We start from the raw sequence: 23,963 nt of genomic DNA, 5'->3' as shown, positions 1-23,963 counted from the left end.
TGTTTTGCACACACCAGTGATACCCAGGAGGGTATAGGCTTTGCACAAGGACTTGCTCGCAAAGCCCCTGCCTCCCACCTCGATGGGCAAACACTTTGCACGGCACCCGTGTCTGCAGCACCTTTCCACCAGCTCTGCATATTTCTCCCACTGCCTTTAGTTGGCCTCTTCCATTCGCTCCTCCCAAGACACTGTGAGCTCCACAATGACCACTTGTTTGGATGTTTCCGAGAACAGCAGTCAGCAACAACAGTCTCTACGATGGCTTCAGGGAATTTAAGTTGGGTTTCCAGGTCCACCCTCATTTGCCAGTCGCGAGCTGACCCATGAAGACCTGCCTGGGCTTTTGGGCGTGGGTTTGGATGTTGTCCCGCTCTCATGAATGTGATTTCTCGTTATGATGGTGGGAGAAGCTTGCTCTGGTCGATGGCGCTACAGATGGACTCAGCGATTGCTGAGTCAGCACTTCGTCGTGTAGCCAGCGGTAACGGCCCAGCTTGTCCCAAAGCTTTAGGACAAGGGCTGAGGGTGTGCTCCAGTGTTCCTCTTCCTTGGCACAAGGGACATGATGGTGAGTCTACCTTGCCCCAACAGAAGAGGTTAGATGGGCTGGGGAGAACATCGTACACGGATTTAATGAGGAACTTGATGCGGAAGGGTTCAGCCTTCCACAACTCAGACCATGTGACCTTGCGATCCACTGCCTGTTCCCACCTGGTCCATGCACCCTGTTGCCTCATTCCCACCATCTGGCTTGCACGCAGCTCCTCGACCCCAGCTCTCACTTCTTTCTGGACCAAGTCCCACCTCTCTTTCCCCTTTGCCTTGATGTAGTTGGTGGTTGGTATGCTGCCCAGTCCTGCTCTGCCAAAAGCCACAGATCCCACCAGCGCTCTGTGGCGTAGACGTGATTCCGCCTGGTCCACTGCCTCCAGTGCCCGCCACTTCCTTCCGGTCCTCACCTCAATGCCTGCCTGGGAGACTTTTGGATCCCTGGACTCCCTGTATTGCAACACCTCCCTAGCTCTGGCAACCTTGAACTCCTCACTCAGACTGTTGCAGGGGAGTGTGAGTTTATTACTGTTGCCATGCTTCTCAGGCTTCTTGGCAATCCCAAGCACCTACGGAGGTGACGGCTAATCCTCCTCTCAAACCCCTCGACTATTGACAGTGGGAATTCATACACCAGCAGAGGCCACAGTATCCTGGGTAGGATGCCATGCTGGTATATCCAGGCTTTCACCCCCCTCTAGCACTGGACTTTTAAATGGTTACCTGCTTACCTGTTGTTACCTGCTTACCTGTTGCATCTCACTTTCTGCAATGTTCACCTGTTTACATTTACTGCCTTGCACTGTATAACTGTTTACACTCACTGCTGCACTGTTTCATCAACAGCCCTTGCGCTGTTATCACCTAAAAAAACTGCACAATACTTTTTTTAACATAACTTTTTTTAATATTCCATAACCTGACCAAAACCTGCACAATATCAATAGATATACTACATGTCTATATATATCGTATTTATATAAAATGTCTATTTATACTCTCTGTACATAATCCCCCTATACTCCTGACAAACCTGTATTTATAACCTTACACTGTTGTACATAATACATCCCTTTTTCCTACATAACTGCACAGAAACACTGTAATCAAATAGCACTTTGGTATTTAAATGCTTCTTTTGCACTTCTGGTTAGACGGCAACTGCATTTCATTGGTTCTGTACCTGTACTCTGCTAGTGACAATACATTTGAATCTAATCTAATCTAATCAAATCTAATCTAATCTTTGAATTTACCCGGTAGTCCTGATCTGTCAACAGCTTTCAGCCATCCCTCTAGTTCTTGGTTGGTTGCTCTGAGGCAGCGTCCTTCAGGGAGCAGTTGAAGGTTTTCCCAAGACTCTTTATGGGATTTTCTGTAACTGATGGAATCTGGATACCTCAGAGGGAGAAGCGGAACCGTTCTGTAACCTTCCCTCTCTTCAGCACCAGAGGCCTGGATTTTGACGGTTTGAAAAACATCCGAGCCCAAGCGATTAACTTCTCCAAGCCCTGGAGGATCCACCTCCTTCCTGGGACTGACGCGGTTATAACTGTCATGTTATTCCTTGAAAGCCCTGATGGGGGGCTGCCGCACTCCAGACATGGATACTGGTCCTCTGCACTCCACCTTGGCCGATTTGACCAGCATGTTCATGGTCAGGGCAAAGAGGGTCACTGAAATGGTGCAGCCAGTGATGATCCCTTTTTCGAGTCGGTGCCACTCCGATGTGATGGGCCCAGAAATAAATCTCAGGTTAAAGATGTTATAATAATCCAAGATGAGGTCCTTGATGTTACTTGGGATGTAATGTCGTTCCAATGCTGTTTGAACCAGTTTGTGAGGTATGGAGCCGAATGTGTTGGCGAGGTCTAACCATAGCACTGCCAGGTCGCCTTTTCCTTCTTGTGCCTCTCGGATGAGCTGTGTCACCACACCGCTGTGTTCTAGTCAGCCTGGAACCCCTGGAATTTAACCCTTCTGCACAGAGGTGTCGATGTAATGATTCTTGAGGAGGTACTCTGTCAGGCGTTTGGAGACGATACTGAAAAATATCTTCCCTTCATGCAGAGCAGTGAGATGGTCCTAAACTGCTCGATGTTAGTAGAGTTCTCCTTTGGAACCCACACTCCTTCTGCAAATCTCCATTGTTGGGCTACCTTCCCCCTCCTCCAGATCACCCTCAGGATCTTCCACAGACAGAACCTGAGCTTGGGGCACCTCTTATACACCAGGTAAGGCACTCCACTGGGTCCAGGTGCTGAGCTGGCCCTGGCAGCCTTGACCACAGCTTGAACTTCCTTCAAACTGGGCTCTTTGGTGTTAAAGTCAGTGGTTGTTATAGGAGGGCTGATCAGGGCTCTGCACTCTCCTAAGTCTACTCTTCTTGCTGCATCGCTGTATGTGTTTTGCAGATGGTTGTCAATGTCCTCTTTCGAGCACACGAGTTGGCCGCTGCGCTTCTGTCCTAGCAGTTATTTGGTGAATCCATATGGATTAGCTAGGAAGGCAGCACGTTTCCTAGATCTTTCTCTGGTACGCCCCCTGTGCCACTCTGCTCTACGGAGAGTTATGAGTCTCTTTCTGAGGATGTTACAGAGTTCTGCAAGGCCACTCTTCTCCTCCTCACTAGCCTCCTTGAACTGCCGTTTCAGAAGTCGCAGTTCTTGTCTCAACTGCGTGATCTTCTCTGCCCTGCGGTTCTTGATGTATTGGCCTATGGTACCACGCTTCTCCACTGTGCCAAACCTCTCAGTGCCGAGGCTGATGATTATGGTCGTCATTGCTTTAAGTCTCCTATCTGCTTCTCCCTTCAAGGTTGCTTCCAAGATACTGTCCACGTCCTCATCTAATTGGCACCACTCGTTCTTGCTGCTGGCTGGGGGCCACTTAACTCGCAGGTGGTGTGCTGTGGATGGCACTAGAGCTTCTGGAACTCGAAGGTTCTGGTCACTGTGGGGTGACTCCTGGCTGGCTCCTCCTGCGTCTCACCAAGGTTGCTCCTTGTGCGTTGCTCCAGCTGCTTGCCTACCAAACGCTGCATCTTGGCCTGGTGGATCTTCAGGCCCTGCAAGTATTTGCAGCTCTTGCCACAAATGCATAGCACTGTCGTTGTCGTTCTTTCAGGCCTGATTGTCTGTCCATTTGGGGTGCTCATTCTCCCCCCCTTCTCGGGCTCTCCTGGGGGTGTGTTTTCTTGGGACTTTTCCTAGCTAAATTGGGTTCTTCTTCACAGAAGATGCAAGTTGGGTTGCTGGCCCTTCCTGCCCCGGTTGCAGTTTTTCCAGGCTGTCAGCTGTCTTTCCAGCAGTCGCCACCCTCTTCGTGGTAGTCATCTAGCCTTTTCCTGGAAGTCACTGGCTGAGCAAGGTTAACATGATAGTAAATTACATCTCATGATGCACTTGGACACATCCTCAGTGATAGTACACACACATATCTTCCACAATGTTGTATGAAAATGGCGCCGTACAAGTCGGTAAACATTTGTGGAGCTTCAAGGAGACTGCCTTTCTTTAGTTTTGATGTGTATTTTTAATTATTTTTTCATCAGAAAAACTGGCATTAAGGTCCTACGACAGGAATACACTCTTAAATGTAAAAATTGACTTAATGACAGTTTATTAGATACGTTTTCGATCGACTTGACGTGGCCTGCAGAGATCCTCAGACCTGATCAACCATAACTACAAGGTGAATGTGGGAAAATGGGGGAGAAAACACAGAGGAGCACGCGGAGGTATTCGAAATCGACTGAGAGCTCAAGCCCACCGTCCACCTCTCCCTAGCATCTTTCTTGCTAATGTCCAGTCACTGGAAAACAAGATGGATGATCTCAGGGCAAGGATTTACGTTACAGAGGGATATTCAAGACTCTCATCTCATCTGCTTGACGGAAACATGGCTTACCTTGTTGGTACCGGATAGTGTCACCTTTCTGGAAAATCCAGGGGCGGAGGAGTTTGCATTATGACCAATAATAATTGGTGTAATCTGAAGCACATGAAGACTCTCTCAAGCGAGTTTATGGAAGTAACCATGGCTTACATAGCTATTCTAGCGGATAGCATCGTACTATCAGTTAGGATCACACATTTTCCTCATCAGAAACCATGGGTTGACAAATCCATCCGCGCCGCTCTGAATGCCCGCACCAATTCTAACTACTCCAGCTTGGCATCCGGTAACATGGAGGATTATAAAGCAGAGACCTTCAACCTGGGGAAGGTTGTGAAAGCCACTAAGAAGAACTACACAGACAGGATGCAGAGACAGATGGCGCTGAACGACACCAGGAGCCTATGGTGGGGGCGACGGACTCTTACAGACTATCGGAGTGACTCCTCTATCGGGAGTGTTGACACCTCACTAGCTGACAACCCGAACTCCTTCTATGCACGGTTTGAGACCTGCACCGTTAGCTCGCCGGCCAACAACAACATGGTCAGCGGGCTGGAGTTCCTCAGCTAGGGCGGATTACGCACTCTCCGTGATATAACATGAGGTGAGGAGGGCTCTGCTGCCTGTGAACACCAGGAAAGCTCCTAGTCCGGATGGCATATCTGGGAGGGTACTGAAGACCTGTGCTCACGAGCTAGCTCCAGTGTTCACTACAATTTTTAACTTCTCCCTGGCCGAATCTGTGGTCCCCACCTGCTTTAAGAGATCTTCCATTGTCCCTGTACCCAAGAATGCATCCCCTGCCTGCATGAATGACTACCGACCCGTGACTAACCTCGGTGGTCATAAAGTGTTTTGAGAGGCAGATTGAGGACTATATCTGCTCCTCCCTCCCTCGGACCCGCTGCAGTTCACATACTGTACAAACAGATCCATGGATGATGCGATCTCCCATGCTCTGCACACCACCCTTTCCCACCTTGACAGCCGGAAGGGGGGCTATGCGAGAATGCTGTTCATTGATTACTGCTCAGCATTCAATAACATAGTCCCCTCCAGACTGGCTGCAAAGCTGATCCACCTGGGACTGAACTCCTCCCTGTGCGCCTGGATCCTGGACTTTCTGATGGCCAGGCCCCAGATGGTAAGAGTGGGTGGACACACCTCCAACTCACTCACCCTGAGCACAGGATTCCCCCCCAGTGCTGTGTCTTCAGCCCACTACTATACTCCTTGTACACGCATGACTGTGTGGCCAGGTCCAGATCCAACTCCATCCTTAAGTTTGCGGACGACACAGTCGTGGTTGGCCTGATAACAGACAACGACGAGAAAGCCTATCTGGACGAGGTGGTGGATCTGACACTCTGGTGTCAAGAGAACTGCCTCATCATGAATGTCTCAAAGACTAAGGAGCCGATTGTGGACTTTAGGAGTACACCACAACCGGGGATATATACGCCACTATGGATTAATGGGATTACTGTCGACAGGGTGAGCAGTTTCAAATACCTGGGAGTTCACATTATGGAGGATCTGACATGGACTACTCATACTGACACTCTGGTGAGGACGGCAAGACAGCGCCTTTATCATCTTAGGCAACTGAAGAAATTCAGAGTCTCCCTGAGGATACTTCAATCCTTCTACTCTGGAGCTCTTGAGAGCATCCTGACAGGCAACATCACCACCTGGTTCGGAAACAGCACCACTCAGGACAGGAGAGCTCAGCAGAGAGTGGTGCATCTGGCTGAAAGGAACTTGGGAGGGAGCCACCCCCCTGCAGGACTTGTATACCAGGAGGTGCAGAACCAGAGCCTGCAGGATCATGAAATATCCTCACCACCCAAACAAGAAGAAACCTTATTTGTCACATGACCGCACTACAACAAATGCATACAGTATATAGATATACACACACACACACACACACACACATGCACATGCTTTTTGAGGTGGTGGCCAGTGAAATGTGGCCTCTGTATTTAACCCATCCTGGCTTGTCCTTCCTCCATCTGTAGCTCCACAGTCTCTCTGTACGTCCGTTTAGCGTCCTTCACGGCCCTACGCAGATTGTACGTCGCCGCTTTGTAATTGTCCATATTTCAGGATACAAGACCGTCGTTGTAAGCGGCCGTGCAAGCATTCAGAGCGCAGCGGAGTTCCACGGATAAAAAGTCCCAAAGTTGTTCTTTTAGGGAAGTTTTTATATCCATGAGTGCATCGAGGCCATAAGAGATAACTGCCGATGCTTTTTTGGATCCATTCATTACGATGAAAAAACTAAAAGAAATGCTCAAATGTGCAAAGTCGACCGGAGCGCCGGCGCAGGCCATATTCCATCTGTCACGGTGAAACCCATCAAAAGCCCTGGCAAGACCTTTGATTGCACCCTAAAGGACGCTGCATCCATCAAGGCCACAAATCGGGAGCTGGAGGCGTGACTGACAGCAGTGGACACATCGGGACTGCCTGGTAAAATCAAGGCCTGGATTTATCAGAACGGTGTTCTCCCCCAGATTCTGTGGCCCCTGCTAGTCTACGAGTTCCCGATATGTAGAGGGCTTTGAGAGGAGGATCAGCCATTACCTCTGCAGATGGCTGGGCCTACCACGAAACCTGAGTACCATCACTCTGTATGGGCAGAAGAACAAACTGAAGCTGCCCATTAGCAGCCTGAATAAGGAGTTTACAGTTATCCGTGCAAGAGAGGGGCTGGAGTGCAGGGAATCCGGAAGGCAGCTAGAAGGCATCTAGATGCCTGTGGATCAAGAGGGGTGGTCCGTGGGTACACGCTACTTAAACACAAGTCGGGACTTGATGAATCCCGGGTGGGTCGCCTGGGTGAGGGTTTATGATGTTGAAAGACCCGAAACACCCAATGACCCCAGGTTCCGTCACTAACGATGTGCCTAAGTGCATCAGTAGATGTATATATAATACATGAGGTTATCTCAGACAGAACACACTCAGACCAGCCCTTTATCACCTCCTAATCACTATCACATCTGAAGCACAGTTTGAGTAGACAACATGACCTGCTAGCGATGAGGCAGCTACGACATACAGCTAGCATTACAACTACAGCAGTTCGTCATTACAACATAAAGCTGGTGATATATGTTACCTTGTCAAAGCTGCTCGGATTGCTTCCTCATCGCCCGATGCTGCTTGTCTCGTGCAATCCCTTAATGTGCAGTTGCAATTGAAAAGAAAATTCAACTGCACAATCGTCAAGTTCCTTCTGCTTTGCTACTTCAGAAACTCCAGCAAGCTGGGCGATCCTCACTGCAACATTGAAAAGGCGTCTTCCAAAACACAAGCCTCATTGCTTACGTTTCATCCACGTCATTTATTTTGCGGTATACGTGTTAACACGTCCATAATTCCATAGGTTGTGGCTATGAACGTGGGCTAACGGCCTTCCATACATTCCCACTGTGTGAGCTGCGTGGTGTAGACCCAATCGCTCTGTAGCCACGTGTCGTCTTACTTGCTTGACGTCGGTGGGACGTTTTGTTTGATCGTTTTATTATTTTGCCCTATTTGTAAATATAATCGCATTCTGTTCGCATATAACCCGGTGCCGTATGCCTCACGCGGTAGGAGTCGGAAACAGTCAAAAAAAATATTCCGTGTTTGTGTCCTCACACATGGAGTTTGCTTGCAGCTCCAGAGCAATGGGTCCGAATTGTGTCTGTTTTATTTTAGTCCCAAAAGTCTAAAGAGTAGATGAAATGTCTCTTTAGGAACATGCAGTGTTTAATCCGTTTGAATGGAACCGTGTTGTTGGGAGTCCAAACGGAGTGATTTCCTTCCACAGAGACACCCTGAGGCAGGACTCTGTGGACTACAGGTATTGACAGCCACCTTCAATTTATTTTTAGGATAAAGTAATAACACGCAACTAGTGTATCAGCTTGTAGTAGTAATTTTGAGGGTCGCCAGGATTCTGCGTTATTACGTCCGCCGATGTTGCGTTCACAGAAAGCTCACAGAAAACCAAAAAATATTGCACAATACTATTTTCTTTGTCTTTTTTTTTAAAGCCGGAACTTTGCCCCGTTTTGTTTTGTTTCACATCGGTGCTTTTCGAATGTAACACCCACCTGCGAACGTGTGTAGCTCGAAAATCTCCCCGCGACAGAATTGCAGCGGCGTGGGTGAGTATTTAAACTGAACCCCTCGAATAAACACCGATGTGCAAACACGGACACAGAACAAACACTAAAAGCTCAGTGGTGGATAGAAATAGCCTATATTCTATAGAGCTTGTCAAAATCATTTTTTTCCCTTGGCAAATGAGTTAATTCGTCCTTCCGCATCCGCGGATCATGTGCATCTCGGTGTAACTGTAGCTAATGTGGTTTGGGAAGCCATGTGAGAACAGTAAAAAAGTGAAAACCAAGTAAAAAACTAAGTGTCAATCGCGTTCATCTTTACAGGCGTAGTGCCTCTCCTGATTCACGGGCGGTGTTGCCAGACGCCGAAAACCAAATAATCGCATCTTAATATTTGATTGTGTTATTTGAAATGACGAATGATATTGTTCATTGCAGTTGATGTTTTGTATCACGTCATTCAATAAAAATAAATAAATATAGCTGCAGGCAGCAATGCGTGGGGTCGGCCCTTCGTTAAAGTTCAATGGATGAGTGCGCTTTGGCTCCCTGTTCCGGTGTGTGTTGTGACTGCAGAAGTTCATTTGTTTCAGGCTGGTTACAGTTTAAATGTATGATCGGGCAGTGTTTGCGGCTGTTGGTGGGTTTAGTACGCCACAACTAACGTCGATTATTCTTATCACGATTATTCAAACGTTTTGGGGAACATTATTCTTTAATGGCACTTTGTAATCAACAGAAAACTGCCTTCACAATAGTAATGTATTTTGTTAACCTATAATTTCCAGACAATTTGACATTTTAATTAAACACTTTAAATCAAAATAACTACTGTGCGAAAATTATTTCAAGTTTTATATTTATTTAAGACTGAAAATTTGCAAAACAGCCCAGTGGCGTAAACGCTATGCTATCACGTGATCCGTGGACAAGGTTTTACATATCTGTGCGTGGTGGCGTCATCTTGGTGAGGTTGTGATTGTTGATTACAAACTCCATCCATAACACTGAACCAATCTGGATAAAAGCCGAATTACGGCATGTTGTAACTAGTGTTGTCACAATACCAAAATTATGACTAAGATACGATACCTGCCTAAATATCTCGATACCCATACTGGTGATAGCGGCGCCGCCCCCTGCGGTCGCCGGGGCAGTGCTCCGGTCGACTTTTGCACATTTTTGTATTTTTTTCCGTTTTTATCTATTCCATTTTATTTCATTTTATTTTATTCTATATATTTGTATTTTATTCTATAAGTATTCGACTTACTGTATTACGTTTTAAGAGTCAGTTAGTTGGTCTATTAGAAAGAAATTTTTCCTAGGACATATTGTGTGTTATTACCGGGTGCGTTGCATTACATTTCACTGCATATATGTATGAAAGTATGTATATGTATATGTATATGTGACGAATAAACCTCTTGAATCTTGAAACGGTACCACGGTAAAAACCTAAAACATCAGGAAAAGTTAGGGAATAATAGATGACGGAACATGGAACCTAAAATTCTTTTCTTTTTTTAATTAATGAAAGAAACGGGAAATATTTTTACAATGTCAATGCAAGGCAGTGGAGGATGTTAAAAGAACACAAAACAACAGGAGTGAATTTTTCTACCATAAAGGGGCCTAATAACCAGCCAAATATGAACGTAATCTTTTCTGTTTTGCCAACAAACATATTTCTTTTGCTTAACTCGCTACCTTTTGGTAAGAGTTTTAAACAGATTTTTAAAAAATATATAAATAGCAGCCAATGCAGGCACATTAATGACTTCATGACGCTGCACACACACACACACACACACCGTAGTGATGGGAATATACGCCTCTTTGAAGGGAACCGGATCTTTTGGCTTTGTACTAGTGAGAACCATGTATGTGTAGGCAAATTACATCAAATGAAAATGTATGATACTCTACCTAAGAACATTTTTTTAAATTTCATTAATATGCACTATTAATATTATTTAGATAATATTTAAAAGTTTCACAAAAAAAAAAAAAAAAAGTACTATAGTGAATAAAGTTATTTTTGTACGCAACCGGTATCAATTTTTTTTTCTCCCACACATAAATAATAATTGTAAAATAACTTATTGAAATAAAACTTCAATAAGTTTTAAGTAATACCATCTGAACCTTTGCACCTAAAGACTGTTTTATGTGTGTGTGTGTGTGTGTGTGTGTGTACCTGATGTGACAGTGCGCTCCTTTTCAGCCGGGGCACCTCCCAGCAAGGGAGTAGCATAGGCTATCTCTTACATAGAGGGGAGGCATTTGCCGGTGATAGGAGAGGGTAGCTTAAACAATTAGCAGGACATATCTGTGGCAAAAAAAAAAATGGCTCATCACCCAGTGAGACTCGGTTCCCTTTGTTCCAACAAAAGACCCGTTGAAAAGAAGCTTATCATTCCTGAATGACCCAACACCAACACACTGCCCCACTGTGCCACATCGACGCAACAACTCTTATTAAAACACTGTCATTCTTAAAGTACCAGTACTAACAAGATGGGGTAGAGTTCCCTTTTTAATGGCAGGGTTTGGCGATAGCTTTCTAGTATCAGTATACCATGCAACGCTAGTCTGAACGGCCCCGAATACACATCTTATTCAAATTGTCTGTGGGTTCGTCGGATCCATGGCATCCATGAAAGTCTGATGTCAGTCACATCTGCACTTGCCGCCATCTTGGTGAGGACCGAGTTGTTGACCAATCATTGGACTGCAATGCTATCATGTGACCTGTGCTAGCCATCATTTGTGCATGGGCGTTTGTGCATTGCGGAAATGATTAAAAGAAAAATCATTTTTTAATAAATTATTCCACAATAATGGATCTGGGTCAAACATGGACGACGGTATTTTGGGACTGGCCCGAATACATGTTTTATTTATCTTGTCTGTGAGTGCATACTAAAACTATGACATAATAATTTTTTATTTATTGATCGTACATTGTGCAAAGAGCTAAATTATCGTACAAATCAGATAATTATCTTACATCTGGGAACGCTGCTCATTGGTCATCTAATTGTACCTAGAATTGTAGTCAACCACATCTTGTTTAGGTAGGTGTTATAACAGCCTACGAATGAATGAATTTTAACACAACTTGAATTATTACTGAAATGCCTGGGATACACAAACATGCTTGAATAAGATGGCTGTCACACATTTATATAGATTAATACATACTCCATTCATCCCTGAAGAGAAATTGCAGTTTCAGAAACAGCTTACATAAACAAATTGGCAAAAATCACAATAAATCAATGGAATAAAAAAAAAAAAAAAGGCAAATTGGTCAAATGTGGAAATATACAATAAATACCTAATGGTAGACTGTACAATAAAATATGACAATTTACACTCAACCTAATGATATGCTACAAAATATCTAACAAGAAATAACAAATAAAAATATAACTGTATGCCATATATGACCCAGAAAAAAATAAACCGGAAAGATTTATTCGTTCATGGTCTTGCAGTGGAAAGCTGAACCTGGTAACGTACAATGAACCTAACAACAAAACAACAAAAAATAGAAGCCTAAAAATTGTGGAAAATTTTTTTTTTTCTAACAAAATAAACCAAAACAGAATGGCAATAAATCTCAAATAAGCATACACCACTTTATCAACAAATTGACTTATGTAATGCACCAGGATGGAAACATACAAACGAATGAAAAAAAAAAATGTAGTATCCATTGTGGAAAAAGTTGAAAGTATAACTAAAAAACGAGAAAGTATGGAGCTGTGGAGACAGGCAGCCCTACAACCCTATTGAATTTAGCAAGGAGGGTGTGATAACAGGGGACCACGTATCTTGGGATTCCAGCACTCACTATAAAACCTTAGATAATATCAAACTAACCTTGTATTTTTACGAGTTCACAAGGAATTCTGAACCATCTCAAATCAAACTGCTGCCGGTGATGGAATTGCACTCTTCGCGAGGCTTAAGACGACAGATTTGCTTACGATTCTCCTTTTAGATCTTGAAAATCATAGCGAATGTTCTTTAATTATTTGGAGAAGCTCTTTATTCTGACTCTTGCTTTTTAGTAATTGGTTATTACGTTCATCCTGTTGCCAGGTGGCCGTCATGCCTAATCTCCGGGGCTTCGAGTTCTGGAGGAGCACGTTGCAGGAGGCCCGTTTCGTGGTGGCGCCCATGGTCGACCAGAGTGAGCTTGCCTGGCGCCTGCTGAGCCGCCGCCACGGTGCCCAGCTCTGCTATACCCCCATGCTCCATGCCCAGGTCTTTGTCCGCGATGCAAACTACAGGCGGGAGAATCTCTACAACGAGGCGTGTGCGGAGGACCGACCCCTCATCACACAGGTAAAGATGACAATGTCAAACTTTTGGATAATGAATCTGCGTTTGAACAAAAATTTTAAAAAATTTGGATGGTGAAGTATTGTGCTTATGATTTATTATTTAGAAGTTAAGAGTATCTACACAAAAAAATCCAGTTTTTACAAAATAGAGTCCCATATCAATGGAGAACTGCGTTTTGTTCAAGTTGGAAATTAAGGAAAACAAATAAATCTAAAATAAGTGAGACAATGTCAGTCTCTCTCTGGAGAACAGTGGGACGGAGCGTAACCTCCTTAATTATGTTCACGTTTAGTTTCATAAGGAGTAGGAAACTAATGTAAATAAATCAAAAATTACACAGAGCGGTCTTTTTCTAAAAGACCGCTCTGTCTCCTCTTGTTTTCTCCTACTCGCTAAGTTGCCATTCACTGTACCACTAGCTCTGTCCAGTCTCACCCACAAGTTACGTCATGTTCAACTTCTCAGGTAATGTCTGATTTTTAGGTGGTGGTGCCTAATTGTACAGTGGTACTTTGACTTATGAGTTTCATTTGTTCCGTGACAGTGCTCGTAATTCAATCTGCTCGTATAGCAAATCTATTTTTCCCATTGAAATTAATTGAAATTCCATTAATCCATTCCAACTCCCAAAAAAACACCCCAGTTTTTTTGTTACATTTTTTAAATCAGAAAAATGTATTAATAAATAACAAATATTGTATAAAAACATAATAAAAAAAGAATGTCAAAGAGAATCGCTCATGTTTTTCTATGATTTCATGCTTTAATTCAATTGACATCATCCGCTTCTTTTTCTCAGCACTTACTTTCTTAGGATGGTTAGAGAAAAAAAAAGGCAAAATAACTGCATAAGAAGTGAGCACAAAACACAAAAGAGATGCTTCCACGGTCAGGTAACCACGTGAAGTGAACGAGTGAGACATGATGCTGGCCGGATTCGGTCGCCACGCCAACTAGCGGCGGCGTACCTGAAGCTCGCTCCTCGTAACTCACATTTTTGCTCGCAAATCAATACAAAATAGCGACGGAATGATGGCTCATAACTTGGAAAACTCAGATGTTAGTGCACTCATAAATAAAGGTACCATTGTATTACAAAAAGCTGTAATAGTAAAGTGCAGCTGTAAATATAAGTATAAATATATATATAATGTAAATATAAATATTAAAAAAAAAAAGTATACTTCAATTTTTTATTGTTTGTTTTTTTTTTGTTTTTTTTACCAAATTGCTACATAATTTCCCCACACATTGAATTCGCTGGTGGGGAGGCCAACCTGCAAGTTGCCCTTTGAGTCCTCAGAAGGAACAAAATCACCCTTACGCTTTAACACTCACCGCCATTTATCAAAGTGTGTGTGTGTGTGTGTGTGTGTGTGTGTGTGTGTGTGTGTGTGTGTGTGTGTGTGTGTGTGTGTGTGTGTGTGTGTGTGTGTGTGTGTGTGTGTGTGTGTGTGTGTGTCAGTTCTGTGCCAACAACCCGGAAGTCTTTGTGCAAGCTGCTTTGCTGGCCCAGGACTACTGCGATGCCATTGACCTCAACCTGGGCTGTCCTCAGATGATCGCCAAGAGAGGTACCGCTTTGTCTCGACACATGCAGAAAATAATGGTATTTCCCTGTGCACATGCTAATCTACACGGAAAGATGCTGTTTTTGTGCAGTAGAAAAAATGTAAACGCCTCCTGTCTCTTCGCAGGGCACTACGGAGTTTTTCTCCAGGACGAGTGGGAGCTATTGCAGAAAATGAGTAAGTCTAAACAGAGAGAGGAAAATAGAAATTTTTAAGGTACAAGGGAGATGCAGGGTTGTCTGAGCAGTGGTTGGATTTCTTTGGTTTTCCCCCTCACAGTTAAGTTAGCCAACGAGAAGCTTTCGGTGCCGATCACCTGCAAGATCCGTGTGTTCGAGGACCTCGACAAGACGGTTGGCTATGCTCGGATGCTGGAGAAGGCCGGCTGTCAGGTACGGAATGGGGAAAAATTGGTCTATCGCCATGAAATGATTCTTAAGGAACTTCAACTACTGCATTTAAATTTGATCGTTATTAAAGGGTTCTTACCAAGCACCTCTTGGAGGTGCTTCAATTTCATCCTCAGAAATGTAAGTACTGGAATACTTTGAAAATAGCGATCTTTGAAAACCTGTGGTATGCCCCCTGGTTTTGTTATTTAAATTGTGACGTGATTAAAAAAAAAATTGATTATGCCAGGGAAATGTACATTTAGTCCAGCCTAGTAGGAAGTACACTTTGTTGCACTCTGTAGTGCGCGAGTTCCGCTGGTGATGAAAGGTTCAACTCTTTTTTTAAGACTCAGATCTTGATGAATCACTCGTTCAATGTTATTCAGTTGGTTTAATGCATGTTGAGCAAAGGAACACTTCCAGTGAACAGTGAATGAGAGTCAGAAGAGTGGTTCACCCTGAGTTATCAACGGCATTCTCACAGGAATTATTTAATTCTCAAAATTGTGCTGCAGTGAGTCCAGACTCCCGAATCATTTAAAAGCAAATTGAATGTCAGTGATTTTGATTGTTGTCTAATTGGTCAAGGGGACACTTTAAAAGTTGTGTTTTAAAGCAGATTCGAGCCCCCCCCCCCTCCCCCGTTTAACTCCAGTTACTGACAGTTCACGGACGCACCAGAGAGCAGAAAGGAGCCGTGACGGGCGTCGCCAGCTGGGAACACATCAAGGCTGTACGGTGAGCTGCTTACATTCTGGCACAGCAGAATTGTATAAAATAGGAATTTGGCTAATATGAAATCTTCCTCCGTGTTGTGCTCTTCAACGACCCCCCTTGGTTGCAATGAAATGTATATATTTGGGATGTTAAAATGTGTAGACTAATCCACCGATTGTCGACGGGTTCTCCGTGTCAACAATAAATAGTTAAATAGTTAAATGAGGTTTTATTTCAGAGGCAGCTTTGTCATCTCATTCACAAATGCATGCTAACAAATGCATTGTTGATTCGGCAAAATGGTTTGGTTTTCAGATGTCACATTAAAACAGCTAATTTAATTATTTTGATAATAACAATGGGTGATTACTTTTAATGTTACAACATTTTTAAATCAATGTTTGTATAGTGATTAAGTGTAGAAAAACCAAATCCATGTCTGATGAGAAAATAAATTAGCTTATCTGGGAAAATGACCTTACATTAAGTTACATTTTGTGGTGAATTAAGCCATACAACATATAAATTATATACCTAGTGTGTTTTTTAAGCCAAAAGGTCTCCATCAGAATCTTAGAAAAATGCACACAAAAACGATGACTAGTCAGTAAATGCCTCTGACACGTCGACCAACAAAAAACTGTGTTGTTAACATCCCCAGTTTATATCTGTGTGAGCTCAATGCTACGGAAGGAAACCACTAACCTCGCCTCCTAGGAAATGGGGGGAAAAGCACTTTCAGCATCTCCAATGCGCAATTATTTAAGCCAACACATCCTGGGTATTTATGACAAATAAAAACACATTCCAGATCTTGTTTGTTTTAAACACAACTGAATTCTGATCCTTTTTTAAGGCAAATCAATTTATCCGTCCATCACTACCAGCTGTGAAATGCCACTTTAAGTGACTGTGGGGTTGCCCGGCACGAGCTCCAGTGCTTCACAGCGGAACCACTGACTAAACTGCTAACCCTATAGCACCAACATCTTAACGATAACCACGGTGCCCAAGGGCTGGATAACTGTTTATGTTTCAAAAAAGGTGTATGCTTTTATTCATTATAACGGCACAAGATGTATCTTGCAAATAACTCGCTGTTGAGGTGTATTTCCCTAATTTGATGGACATTAGGCTAGTTGATTCCCTCCATTGCTTTGCATTGAGCTAACGCAGTTAGCATGCAGTCCGTCGCTTTCTTGCTACCTGACACACAGGGATGACAATGGTATTGACCTTCTTGTATTTATGTGTGTATATATATATGTGTGTGTGTGTGTGTGTGTGTGTGTGTGTGTGTGTGTGTGTGTGTGTGTGTGTGTGTGTGTGTGTGTGTGTGTGTGTGTGTGTGTGTGTGTGTGTGTGTGTGTGGAATATTATGTACACTTCACTCTAAAGCTTAAACTCTTAAACAAATGAATTGTATGCCCCAATGACTGCATTCGCCTGGCCAGGGTGGGTGTAAGATGCATTTTTCTTGTTTTTGACAGGAAAGCGGTTAGCATTCCAGTGTTTGCCAATGGTAACATCCAACACCTGAGTGATGTGGAGCGCTGCATCCAGGAGACAGGAGTGCATGGAGTCATGAGCGCCGGTGAGCTGCACGTAGAGAAAAATGATTCAGGTGGTCAGTGGAATGCGGATGCGAATGTGAGGTTTCGGCACCCTGGGTCAAAATCTCAAAATTGTATGAATCTTTCTTCTTTCAAATATTTTTTATTTAAATAGTTTATAGTTTAAAAATATAATAGAAGACAAAAGGGTCTGTACAGAAGTCCGGGTATCTTTTTTTAAATTTATTTATTTATTTTTAAGTAACCATGAATAAAAATAGACAAGTTCCCAAAGTTTTGCAAGGGACCTGTCCTCTTTTTCTTTTTTTTTAATATTATGTAGAAGCTTGTAAAAATGTCAAATAAAAGGTAATGTTGCTTTAAATTTTGAAGAAAGGAAAGGTAGAGGCCAGACTAGACTGTAATTTTAATTTAGTCAAATTAAATAAATGTTTTCAGCCCCTACTCAAGATTGACACTGACTAATGCCATAGTATGACTCACCTCTGAATCTGAATTTCCCCAATCTTTTGGGGTTTTTTTCATTTGTGAAATTCCCCCCGCCAGAGGGAAACCTCCATAACCCGGCCTTGTTCGAGGGCCGCAGTCCTCCTGTGTGGGAGATGGCCGAGGAGTACCTGGAGGTGGTGAGGAAGCACCCACCTTGCACCCTCTCCTTCGTTCGCGCCCACCTCTTCAAGCTCTGGCACCACACGTATGTACGCCCACTCGTGTGGGGTGAACACTGACGTTCAGAAAAAGTTCCATAGTCGCTATGGGGAAAACGCGCCGGTAACCCCGTACACGTGGATATTGTCAATCTATATAGGTATGAAAGTTGTTTGAGATCTGGAAATGGAGGCAGGCCATTTTCTTTTTCTACTTTTACACTAAACGAGGGGTTTTCAATCTTTTCAGACCAAGGACCCAAGAGAAACGGAGGAGGGACCCCCTCCGTTTCTTTTTAAATATAGATTGATTGATTCTAGATTCAAGATGTTTATTTGTCACATACATATAGCACCCGGAGATTACGCACAATAAGCTGTAAAAATACTAAAATGTGCCTTATCGACACGAGGCTCTCGCGCAAGGGGCGGCGCCACAATCAGGATTCTGGGTTCTATAATTATATAATAGTATTAGTTATGTGTGTTGTATTAAATATACATTTAAATCATTCTAAATGAAACTTACCTTAACTTACCTTTTTGGGATGGAGTTGACCTCATGTGTGTGCTTCATCATGCCAGACACAAAGAGCAACATGTTGTATTCCCCAAAGCTAGGCATCATAATTTAACCTGACTATCGAAAATGACTTAAGAACGGCTTGAGTGGCAACTAAGTTTTGTGTTGCATTTTAAGCCTGGCCTATATTAAGTTCAAGAGATTATTTGTCACATACATATGCATACGGTTATAATACCTTATTAACCTGTTTATATACTCAGTTATGATGCTTACAGAGCAGTTCCTGATTGTTTTTATTCTAGATTTATTGCCGTTTGTTTAGTTCCGTTAAGACCAATCAAATAGTGAAATGCTGTTTAGGCTTTTTATCATAATCTAGTCCAGGTTTGACTACTACTGTATAAGTACAGTATTTTTTGATCTAGACCTGGTCTTAAATGGCCTGTGTAGGAAAGAAAAAAACAAAACTGTGAAATCCACTTTTTAAATTTTCACAAATCAAATTAAGTTTGAAATGGCGTTTTTACATGCCATTTAATATCAATATAATAATACAAACCATTTACCATGTGTTTTTATTGAAGTTGAGTCATGCACCAGTTATGTGACTGTTGAAAGTTACTCAAAAATATGGGTTTTTGAACACCCCATAACATCAGAAGCTGCGAATCAGCTTGTTTTCAGCTGATTACTGAAATGAAATAATAACGCAGCTGTTCGCATGTTAATGATTGGAAATTAACCCAATATTGTTGTCTTGCCTTAAATACTTTTTTTTTTTTTTTTTTTTTTAATTTTCATAAAAATTAAAAATTGTGAGATTTGGCTGGGGGGGCGGGAATTGGCTGACCCCCTGCAATATCTCCACTAGACATGCACAACGGATATGGTTCCAACAAAGTGGTGTAATGTCTCATCCTTACTACGAGTGCATTGTCAGTTTCACCTTTTTTGCTTTGATTACCCTCGATAAAGCCTTTAACATTTTCCACTACAGTGCCTTGATTGGCTTATTTTATTTTGCAATTTCTCATTGTTTTTTGCCCTAATAGATGAAGACGTTTTGGATTTTCATCATACTTGCTCCAAAACTAATTGTGTTCAGTTTATTTATGTCTATGTGTACGTGGCCGTTCACAGGCTACAGATCCACCAGGACCTGAGGGAGGAGCTGGCGAAGGTAAAGAACCTGCAGGGGCTGGAGGACGTCAGCAAACAGCTGCGACTGCGCTGCCAGGTAGAAGCCACAGGGGTTTGTTTGGATAAATTCCTGAGGTGTGGATGTTGAAAAACTGACAAATCCTATCCTTACCAACTCAAAACTGTACTGTACTGTCTCCAAGTTAAAGGACTTTTTATGATATCAGTGTTTCAAGCGTGGAAAATTGCCATCTTAAACACCCCTAATCCATGTGATATAATGGGAAAGTTAGTATGTTTCAAGATGAATGACGAATTAGCTTAATCACATAAGCAAAAATCATATTAACCCTATTACCCTGAACAAAGGGCTCAAGCTGAATAGGCGTCCTACACTGTGTACTAGCTACTGTACCTTCTGTTTCTCCCGGTGAAGTTCATTCACGGCGGCACGGTAACTCTTAACATCGTTTAATTTCTCCACAGGAGGAGATCGCTAGAGAAAAGGAAAGTGGAGAGAGACAGGCCGGGGAGCTGCCCTTCCCTCACTGGATCTGTCAGCCGTACATCAGGCCACTGTGAGTCCTCCGCCAAAATGTTTACAAAAGGAGTTCATTTTAACCCAAGGAGATTGTAACCCAATCTCCATGTTTCTGGAAAAACCTGACAAAGCTTCAGAGGTATATGAAGAACTAGGGCTGTGATGATAACCGCATTACCGTCGTTAGGTGACATCACCGCGGTATTGAGCTCATTACCGTCAACACCAAATAGTAATATAAAAAAATATATACATACATGAATACATACATACCTACACACACACACACACACACACACACACACACACACACACACGTGGACAAATTTGTTGGTACCCTTCGACGAAAAAATAACCCACAATTTTCTCTTTCATTGTTTATTTCATATTTAATAGAAATCAGACTTTGCTTTTCATTTTTGATTCAACAGAATATTTTACATAATAAAACAAATGTAAATAGCATGGACAAAAATGATGAGACCCTTTAGAGGCAATCACTGTAATCAATCGATTTCTGCATCCGTCAACAGGTAGTTTGGCTCACTATTCCTGAGCCAACTGCTCCAGCTGTCTCAGGTTTAAAGGGTGCCGTCTCCAGACTGCATGTTTCAGCTCTTTCCATAGGTGTTCGATAGGATTCAGATCAGGGCTCATAGAAGGCCACTTCGGAATAGTCCAATGTTTTGTTCTTATCCATTCTTGGGTACTTTTAGCTGTGTGTTTTGGGTAATTATCCTGTTGGAGGTCCCATGACCCGCGACTGAGATAGAGCTTTCTGACACTGGGCAGTACGTTTCGCTCGAAAATGCCTTGATAGTCTTGAGATTTCATTGTGCCCTGCACAGATTCAAGGCACCCTGTGCCAGACGTAGCAAAGCAGCCCCAAAACATAACCGAGCCTCCTCCATGTTTCACAGTAGGTATGGTGTTCTTTTCTTTGAAAGCTTCATTTTTTAATCTATGAACTTAGAGCTGATGTGACTTGCCAAAAAGCTCCAGTTTTGACTCATCTGTCCAAAGGACATTCTCCCAGAAGCATTGTGGCTTGCCAATATGCATTTATCAAATTCCAGTCTGGCTTTTTTATGTTTTTCTTTCAAAAGTGGAGTCCTCCTGGGTCTTCTTCCATTGAGACACCTGTCACTCAAAACATGACGGATGGTGCGATCAGACACTGATGTACCTTGACCTTGGAGTTCAGCTTCTACCTCTTTGGAAGTTGTCCTTGGCTCCTTTTCTACCATTCGCACTATCCATCTGTACAATCTGGGGTGGATTTTTCTCTTGCGGCCGCGTGGAGGTTGGCTACAGTCCCACGGACCTTAAACTTCTTAATAATATTTGCAACTGTAGTCACAGGAACATCAAGCTCCTTGGAGATGGTCTTATAGCCTTTACCTTTAGCATGCTTGTATATAATTTGATCTCCTCAGACAACTCTCTCCTCAGGCTATCTCTGGTCCATATTCAGTGTAGTGCACACGATGACACCAAACAGCAGAGTGACTACTTTTCTCCATTTAAACAGGCTGAATGACTGATTATAAAATTGAAGACGTGTGATACCAATTAAAGAAAACAGTTCGTTTTAAATATCACTTTAATCCAATTATTTACAATCTTTTCTAAGGGGTACCAACAAATCTGTCAAGGCCATTTTAGAATTTAATTAATCTCTTTAGCAATAATTTATCTCTTTTCACAGTTTTTTTTGCTTTACTCTGACATACCAGAGGCATGCAGGTATACATGAGACAGTTGCTTTTAATTAATCACCTTTTAGGAGGAATGAAGCATTGTTTCAATGAGCTGTAAGTGTAAGAGTGTAAGTGTGTGTGTGTGTGTGTGTGTGTGTGTGTGTGTGTGTGTGTGTGTGTGTGTGTGTGTGTGTGTGTGTGTGTGTGTGTGTGTGTGTGTGTGTGTGTGTGTGTGTTAATTTTTTTATTCATTTAGTGCTGGTGAAAGTTACAGGAGGATGTGAAATAGAAATACAATCATTGTTTAGTTATCATCATTGACTGTCTCCCATTCTATGTTCAAGGAAGGGGGAGGGACAGTCCATTAAACATATGGTGGATTTATTTTGTTGAACGCTGCTTTTCACCGCGGTGAGAAGAGTTTCATACCGTCACAGTCTTATGTAGAATGTTCTACGGTAACGTTCGTCATTTTCATAAAGCGACCGCTCAAATTTTAAGTGGGGCCACTGAAAAGGTCGACCAGAGTGTTTCCTGATATGGTAAAAAAAAAACATGTACCCTCCAGGCCAAAGGAAGTGGTTGCCAATGGTTCAAGCGGAGGGCCGGAGGCGAGGAACAGCGTGAGTCACAAGAGGGCGCTGGAGGACTCTGACGGAGCAGCCAACACACTCTCTAAAAACAAGCTGAAGAAGAAGGCCCGCAACCCCAACAAGAACTTCTGTCCTGAGAAAAAACGTTAGTCCACGTCTCGCATAAATCCCAAGGCTCTTGAAAAAAAAGAAACACAATGTCTGCATTTGTACCTGTACGTTTGTACTTTTCTCTTTGAAAATATGCATGTCCCATTTCTCCCCTTCCGCAGCAAAGTACATCAAGTGCGAACAGTGTGGGAACCCAAAGGTGAGTGGAATATATTCACTCGACTGTTCTTCCATTCACCTGATGTGAGGTTAAATTGCACTTAAAAAAAAACCAAATACTTTTTTTTGATACAAAAGAACAATTACATTTAAAAAATATATTTACAGTTTAATATCAAAAACAAAGCCACGTCGAAACGCAAAGTCAAAACAACTGTCCGATCCAGACTATAATAATGCCGTCTTGCTATTTATTCATCCCCACTCCCACAGGGAAACAAGTGCGTCTTCAACTTGTGTCGAGGCTGCTGCAAGAAGAAGGCTTACAAGGAGGTCGCCGACTGCCCAAGTGTGTATTCACGCTCGCTACAACACACACATGGGAGGGAATCGATGACATTAGAAGATAATACGTTTATCGACATTAACTATTGTTCACCCCCCAGGTCATGGTTTGAGGTTTAATGCGAAGGCAGCGAAGCTGAGGGCAGAGAAGGAGATCCAGGACCCCCCTGACGGCACAGCACTGCAGTGCAGGGCACAGCCACCGGCGCTGCTCTGACTCCAACCTCTGAAATAAAGACTCAAATTTTATCCGTCACTCTTTAATCAGTGTGACGTACATGTGCCATGTGAAAAACCAAAAAGGATTCTTTTTTTTTTTATTATTATAAAAATAGCAAGAGAGTGGATGACTTCTCGTTTGTTACAGGTGAGGTTGTGGAGTGATCTTTTTTTTTTATTTAAATATTTTTATTTCCCTGGTTTCATCTCATCACAGAGAGAAAAATAAAACTGACAAAAGTTTAGCAAATAACTTTTCCCTGGTTTCATCTCATAACAGAGAGAAAAATAAAACTGACAAGTTTAGCAAATAACTTCTTTAACACCTTTGAAGTATGCTCCATGAAAGCAATGGAAGAAAATATTTTACCTTTATTATTTATTACTTCTGAATCTTCGTTTTCCGGCTGCTCCCGTTAGGGGTCGCCACAGCGGATCATCTGCCTCAAATACCTAATGTTCTGCGCATCTTTCTCCCGTACACCAACCGCCTGCTTGTCCTCCCTCACCACATAAGAATTAAAAAAAAAAATTATGTTTATTGTAGAAGATGCTTAGAACTCTGCTGTGCAGTTGGTGTGTTGGTTCAAATTAACAATTGTAACGTCAATATACACTGATCAGCCACAACATTCAAACCAACTGACAACTGAAGTGAGTAACATTGATCGTCTTGTTACAATGGCACCCGTCAAGGGGTTGGATATATTAGGCAGTTCTTGAAGGAAAAATGGCCAAATTGTGAAGGCTAAACAACTTGGTCAAAGCATCTCAAAAACGGCAGGTCTTGTGGGGT

The 23,963-nt window shown here is 42.8% G+C and overlaps 1 protein-coding gene across 2 annotated transcripts; it reads left to right on the top strand.

Moving 5' to 3' along the window:
• The first annotated feature begins 8,578 nt into the window (after positions 1 to 8,578).
• Positions 8,579 to 23,572, top strand: dus1l (dihydrouridine synthase 1-like). 2 transcript variants are annotated; one of them, XM_080009319.1, is made up of 14 exons: positions 8,579 to 8,615; positions 12,687 to 12,932; positions 14,398 to 14,506; positions 14,630 to 14,680; positions 14,783 to 14,895; positions 15,551 to 15,633; positions 17,103 to 17,206; positions 17,733 to 17,880; positions 19,500 to 19,596; positions 19,986 to 20,077; positions 22,309 to 22,478; positions 22,606 to 22,643; positions 22,877 to 22,952; positions 23,050 to 23,572. In XM_080009319.1, the coding sequence occupies exons 2-14, from the start codon at positions 12,696 to 12,698 to the stop codon at positions 23,163 to 23,165; spliced, it is 1,434 nt and encodes a 477-aa protein (XP_079865445.1). In that variant the 5' UTR covers positions 8,579 to 8,615; positions 12,687 to 12,695; the 3' UTR covers positions 23,166 to 23,572. The 2 variants fall into 2 exon arrangements, with proteins under 2 accessions (XP_079865445.1, XP_079865446.1); XM_080009320.1 differs by having other exon boundaries at positions 22,606 to 22,687; positions 23,050 to 23,187.
• Positions 23,573 to 23,963: the final 391 nt, after the last annotated feature.

Source organism: Zeus faber, assembly GCF_960531495.2.
Source record: "Zeus faber genome assembly, chromosome: 11".
Classification (NCBI taxonomy): Eukaryota; Metazoa; Chordata; class Actinopteri; order Zeiformes; family Zeidae; genus Zeus; species Zeus faber.
Note: the sequence above shows the minus strand (reverse complement) of the source record. Positions and strands in the feature narration are given on the sequence as shown.

Coding starts and splice junctions, on each gene's coding strand:
- dus1l (XM_080009319.1), top strand. CDS start 12,696: ATGCCTAATCTCCGGGGCTTCGAGTTCTGGAGGAGCACGTTGCAGGAG. Junction 19,597..19,985: donor AGCTGCGACTGCGCTGCCAG/GTAGAAGCCACA, acceptor ATTTCTCCACAG/GAGGAGATCGCTAGAGAAAA. Junction 20,078..22,308: donor CAGCCGTACATCAGGCCACT/GTGAGTCCTCCG, acceptor TGTACCCTCCAG/GCCAAAGGAAGTGGTTGCCA.